The sequence below is a fragment of the Octopus bimaculoides genome, chromosome 19 (assembly GCF_001194135.2).
Source record: "Octopus bimaculoides isolate UCB-OBI-ISO-001 chromosome 19, ASM119413v2, whole genome shotgun sequence".
Lineage (NCBI taxonomy): Eukaryota > Metazoa > Mollusca > Cephalopoda > Octopoda > Octopodidae > Octopus > Octopus bimaculoides.
The window spans coordinates 54,558,589-54,564,995 of NC_068999.1; the positions used below are offsets into that span (position 1 = coordinate 54,558,589).

The following is a 6,407-nucleotide window of genomic DNA, read 5'->3' on the forward strand; positions in this document are numbered from 1 at the left end:
CACATATATGTATATATATATATATATATACACATATATGTATATATATATATATACACATATATGTATATATATATATATACACATATATGTATATATATATATATATATATATATGTTTATATATATATATATATATATATATGTGTGTGTGTGTGTGTGTGTGTATATATGTGTATATATATATGTGTGTACATATATATATATATGTATGTGTATATAGATGAATCTATGAATGTATATTTACATGCATATATTTGTGTGTGTGTGTGTGTGATTCTATTACTGAACATCAGTATGGAAGATGTTTACATAACAATATGAACTTCCACCATCATCTCCACCCAGAGCTCAAACTTGTTACATAAGAAAATATTCCAAGTTAAAAATATGATTTATGAAAATAGAACAAATAGAACCAAGTTTTATTTGCAATAAGATATTGCACAAAGAAATTATTACTCACATGTGTGTGTGTGTGTGTGTGTGTGTGTGTGTGTGTGTGCATATAGGTGCAAGCATGGCTGTGGTGTTAACTTCCTAAAAGTACATTGTTTTGCATTCAGAGTTGTTGTGCAGCACCTTGGACGAGTGTCTCTAGTGATAGCTTTGGGTCAACCAAAGCTTTTACGAGCGTATTTGGTAGATTGAAACTGAAGGATCCTATCACCCCCACCACCCACCCCAACCTCCACACACACACACACATATATCCCCGCGTAAATATGGATGTTCTGTTAGAGCAAAATATACTGTGGTAGATATCATGAGAGAAACTCTCACATTGGCTTTTGGTGCAAAATGCATTCTTGTTTATATTGCTAGTAGAATATTTTGGCTGGATATGGTTAGTTTAAATGCTAAAGGGTTAAGGCAGTGAGCTGACTGACTCTTTACTGCACTGGGCAGTATCTTGGAATCTTGTCCATCTTCACTTTGTGAGTTTAAATGCTGCTGAGGTTGACTTTGCCTTTCATCCTTTTCGGGGTTGATAAAATAAGTACCCTTTGAGTACTGGGATCAATGGAATCAACATACTCCCTCCTGCGAAATTGCTGGCCTTGTGCCAACATTTGAAACCAATATATTAATGAGAAAATGTAGATTTGTGTCATAATGAAATAAGAATTACTATTGATGTGACCCTACTTTCAATTATCTTGGATTTGGTCATGATGGAAATAATTACTAAGAATACAACCCTGTTTCCAGCTCTATTATTCTAGCTCATGGCAATTAGAATGAATCTCTTTTTTTTGTATTATGTAGGTTTGGGTCATGATAGAAGTAACATTACTAACAACATGCCCCAAATTAATTGATCAATTAACTATTATCTGTTTTTCAATTAAAGCAAATGATAAACCAGATTTTATTACTGTGGAGACACATGATAATGAATATTGGATCAGTTGGATGCCGGTGCGACCTGGAGTTTCTAAGAATATCATCTGGTGTGTTGGTGAAATACCATTGGACATGGTATCGTGTAAGGTGTGATATTTGTCCAATCAGTTTGTATATCCTTTTCATTATTTACTGTGGTTATTTAGGCCCAGATTAGTCTTGATCCTACAGTCCTATGATCAGCTGTGATCACCATGTCTTTTAGTCTGGCATAGTCTATCTAGAGCTACATCATCTGTTACCTCCTGATATTTTAGCTCTTGGTCAGCCTTCTTATCTTTTGTTAAAGGGGGGGGGCTGTCTTTAGGCCCTTTAATCTTGCAAGGTTCAAGGTAACTTCTCTAGTGGTGGTGCCATGAAAAAAAGCATCCAGTACACTGTAAAATGCTTAGCGTAAAGAAAGGCATCCAACCGTAGAAACCATGCCAAACCAGACCTTGGAGCATGACACAATGCACTGACTTGGCAGATCTTGTGGAACTGTTCAAACCATGCCAGTATGGAGAACAGATATCAAATGATGATGAGGGGGATGATGAGGATGAGGATGATGGTGATGATAATGATATGATTTATGTTCCCTTATATGTTTTTCTTTCTCTCTCTCTTTTTCTTCTAGAATATTTCATGGCTAACAACTAACGACAGTATGTTCCACATGTACCTCTATGGTAAATTTCGAAATTCCTTATCGGTAGCTGTGTCCTACAATGGAATTAAAGGTAGCAGTGGTCTCACTCAGAGTGAATGTCTGGTGAACACAGGTAAAGGTATGTTCTCTCTTCTTTCTACAGCTCCACAATCTTTAGACTAGGGGTTCTCAACCATTTTTGATCTATGGATTCCTTTGATTACTATTTTATTCTGGTGGATCCCCATAGCCATTTGATGTTTAAAAACTAGTTTTATAGAATTTCTTTCAAAATTCCTATTGTGTAGGTTGAACTGTGTGGAATATTCAAGGAAGAGATCTTGCTGTTTCTTGCAATACATACCGATATACACATCGAAAGTAACATTTTTTCAGGGGCCCTTAAGATACTATTGGGGATCCCCAGTTTATTATTTTGTTATGTGAATCCCCCAAAATCTTATATGGACCCTGGTTGAGAACCACTGCTCAAGACAATCTATTATATGCATCTTTTTCTTGTCATGACATTGTTGTAAATAACTGCAGCTTGATATGAGCCATGTTTTTATGTCCGACTGAGTCAAATATATTGTTGTTAATGTCTTGCTTTTAGCTATCAAGGAATTTATTCCCCTGTTATTTACCTGCCTGTTTATCTGTGTCTCTACCAATATATTGTCTGTCTTCATGTTTGCCTGTTTATCAATTTATGTGTCTGTCTATCTGTCTGCCTATCTGTCTTTTGTCAGGTCAATTTATCTGTCTCCCTATCTGTTTGTTAATTTATTTGTTTGTTTGTCTACCTATCTGTCTGTCTGTCAATGTATCTGTCTGGCTGCTAATTTGTCTGTCTATCTACCTGTGTCCATCTATTTGTCCAGCTTTCTCCTACCACTCTCCTTCTCAATGCTTTTGTCATACCTACTTTCTTTTATACACTTCTCTCCCTCTCCCTCTTCCTTCCTTCCTCCCCCTTCTCTCTCTCCATGCATAAAAGCTTTTGGAAATCCTTTTTGTTTCTATCCATCCATTAACAAAATGGTTGGATGACAAAGATTCCTTCACTGACACACAGCAATCTCTGGTTTACAATCACATTGTCTATTCACCCCATCTGTTTTACTCTTACTGCAAAAGCCTTTGTTCCTCAGAGTTAGCAAGTTACATGACATGCTCATCCTTTCTCCTCTCATGCCAAACCCGATCCTCTCACTTCAGAATGTCTTGCCTCTGGAATTCTCTTCCCACCTAAGTTTTTCTTACAACATTGACTTACAGATTTTCAGTATTGGAGTGCTTGTGAAGATCTTCATTTCAGACCCCTTCCGCTGGATTCTGTCAGCGTCCACGCTAACTGCACTTCCAATTGTTTCAGCATGCCATGATGGTTGCATTTGCATGCTCTCCTTTTCTCCATCTTCTTTCTCTCTCCGTGTCTATCCTTTCTTTCAGAAAAGTGTATACTTGAAATCTAAAAGAGTTTTTCCTACCTTTTTCTCCATTTCCTGAGCATGAACCTAATGCACTCTGTTCTTTTACCTTGTCTTTGTGTTATATTTTTTGGGCTCCACACTGACCCCATATGTTTAATCCTTCTTCCTACATAAACTGTACCAATGTTACATATATTTGAAGGTCATGGGCCCAGGCCTCTTCCATCTGACTCTAACAGGATTCACACTAACCACTCTGTCCAATCCTTCCTCTTACATAAACTGCATCAATCCCACCAGTCTTTCTCCTTCCACCATAATCAATAACAAAAAAAAAAAAAAAAAAAATTCTATTCTTGATCTCACATGACTTGTGACCTTCATACTGCAACACTTTTATATTGTCCATCTTTTTCTCTCTTTTTGTCAGTTGCCCAACGTGGAGGTATGCCCAAGTTAGATACCCCACTAATATTTTCTGCTAACCTGGAAGGTGATGTTGGTCTTCATGTTGTTCTACCTGAGGTAAAATGTAGCAATTTACTTGGTTTACCTGCATACTTCCAAGTTGATTACAGCCCTGGACACTACTGTACCAATGGTAAGCTACTACAGCTTCTAGTTGTTGTTGTTGTTGTTTAACCCCAGGATCATCTCTGATCCCCTGTGTAGAACATGTTGTTGAATGTGTTCTTCCATCATTTTTTAAGATGGTAGAGTGTGATTTGAGGCAAATCTAACTGGCTGCTATTTCTAGCAAGTCAAGTCTTCTTCATTGGCTTGATCTTGTAGTTGTTGCCATAGTGGTGATGGTAGTGTACTTGTTTGTTGTTATGATGGTGGTTGTAATAGTGGTTGTGCTGGTGCTGGTAATTATATGATGTTGGCAATAGTGTAATGGGGATGTTGTGATGGTGGTGGTTGTGGTAATTGTGGTGATGGTGTTAGGATGTGATAGTGGTAGCTGTGATAGTATGGTTATGGTGGAGGTATTGTGGTGGTGGTGGTATTTTGATCCTATGATTGTTGTGATCTGATTTAATATTGCTGCTGTGATGTGCTGATATAACGGTTTTTGTGGTTATGATTGTTGTGAAGATGATAGTCATGTGTATTAGTGGTAGCAGTATTGGTGTAGTAGTAGTAGTGGTAATAGTAATATTGGTTTCAAATTTTGGCACAAGGCCAGCAATTTCTGGGGTGGGGGGAATGTTGATTACACTGACCCCAATGCTCAGCTGGTATTTATTTTATTAACTCTGAAAGGGTGAAAGGCAAAGTCAACCTCAGTAGAATTTGATCTCAGATCATAGAGATGGACGAAATGCCACTGAGCATTTTGCCCAATTGAACTGTAGTAGTAATATTTTAGTGTGTTGTTGTTGTGATAATAGTTCTTGTAATACTGCTCTTTATGATTGTTGTTGTACTTATCATAAAAGAAAGCCCTCACCATTACAAGACCTGGCTTTCTTGAGTCATAGTGATAGCAGGGTTAACCACCCCAACCACATAAGGTTTGATATAAAGTTCAGGAGAGTTCTGCTTTGATGTTTTGGATATAGATTCTTCAACAGGTATGTCTGACATTTTGGACATAGATCCTTTGACAAAATGATCTGACACTTCAGGCATAGATCTTTTGACAGAGTGGTTCAACATTTTGAGCCTGGCTCTTTCAATGGAATGCTTTCAGTGATCTTTCAGTCTAATGTTTCAAATACAAGTCCTTTGATAGAATGGACCAACATTTCAGACAATAGAACCTTCAGCATTGGACAAAATGCTAAGCAGCATTTCTTCTGGCTCCTTACTTTCTGAGTTCAAATTCTACTCAGGTCAACTTTGCCTTTCATTTTTTTAGGCTTGTTAAAATAAAGTACCAGACAAGTGCTGGGGGCCAATGTAATCAACTATCCCTCTCCCACTAAAATTGCTGGCCTTGTGCCAAAATTTGAAATGGCTATTACAATTGTTACTAACAAAGATCAATAGACCAGTCCTCTCAACTGTTTTCTTGGATTCTGGATATTACCCCAAAAATGGTTGATATCCAAAGTTAACCATGTAAAATTGATTGTGTGACAATTAACCTTTATTTGTTCTCCCTCTTCTGAAACAGCAACAATAAAAACAAGCAAAAGAATAATATATAACCAACTTTCTTAAAAATGTTTTCATTTGCAGGCAACAGGAAGAACATATCAAGAGATGGATTAAAGCCAAGTGTTAAAAGTGTAGTACTTGATAATCTGTTATCCGACACAGATTATGCTATATGCTTCAGTATTGTGACCTCAAAATCCCAGACAGTAAAGAGTGACCCATTTATTGTGAGGACTGAAAAAGATGGTGAGATAGTCTTATATATCTTATCTCTCTCTCTCTCTCTCTCTCTCTCTCTCTCTCTCTCTCTCTCTCTCTCTCTCTCTCTCTCCCTCTCCCTCTCTCTCTCTCTCTCTCTGTTGGTCTATCTGTCTATATTTTTATCTATCTCTCTATCTATCTCTCTGCCTGTCTGTCTATCTGGCTATCTTATATCTGTCCTTCCAAGCTCCCATCCATCTACTATAATATGTATGTATGTATGTATGCATGTATGTATGTACGTACGAACGAACGAATGAATGAAGAAGAAGAAAGTGGAGATCGTGAAGTTGAGAGTTTATTATCAACAACAAATTGAACACGATGGTTGATTTGTTGCTGATAATAATCTCTTATTAACCTCACAATCTCCATTTTCTTCTTTTATATGACTATAAACTACAAGTTTTTATATACATACCTATTATTTTAAGGAAATCAATTCCCTCCAAAATATCAGCTACTGAACCAGTATTTCCTTACATGACACCATCCCTTCATGAGGCTAACATAACCTCTAATCCAATTATATATATATATATATATATATATATATATATATATAT

General features: G+C 36.8%; 2 protein-coding genes across 3 annotated transcripts in view; both read left to right on the forward strand.

Moving 5' to 3' along the window:
- LOC106875392 (uncharacterized) overlaps positions 1-1,240 on the forward strand; it is a 41,744-nt gene extending 40,504 nt beyond the window's left edge. The window contains exon 9 of the mRNA XM_052974723.1: positions 1,227-1,240. Within this exon, the coding sequence (XP_052830683.1) occupies positions 1,227-1,240 (14 nt within the window). The remainder of the gene's footprint in view (positions 1-1,226) is intronic.
- Positions 1,241-1,263: 23 nt separating this feature from the next.
- Positions 1,264-6,407, forward strand: part of LOC128250031 (uncharacterized) — a 15,929-nt gene continuing 10,785 nt past the window's right edge. The window contains exons 1-4 of one of the 2 annotated variants that reach the window (XM_052974657.1): positions 1,264-1,494; positions 2,027-2,177; positions 3,905-4,075; positions 5,662-5,826. In XM_052974657.1, the coding sequence (XP_052830617.1) occupies positions 1,279-1,494; positions 2,027-2,177; positions 3,905-4,075; positions 5,662-5,826 (703 nt within the window). In that variant the 5' untranslated portion in view covers positions 1,264-1,278. The remainder of the gene's footprint in view (positions 1,495-2,026; positions 2,178-3,904; positions 4,076-5,661; positions 5,827-6,407) is intronic. The other variant, XM_052974658.1, reaches the window with a different exon arrangement.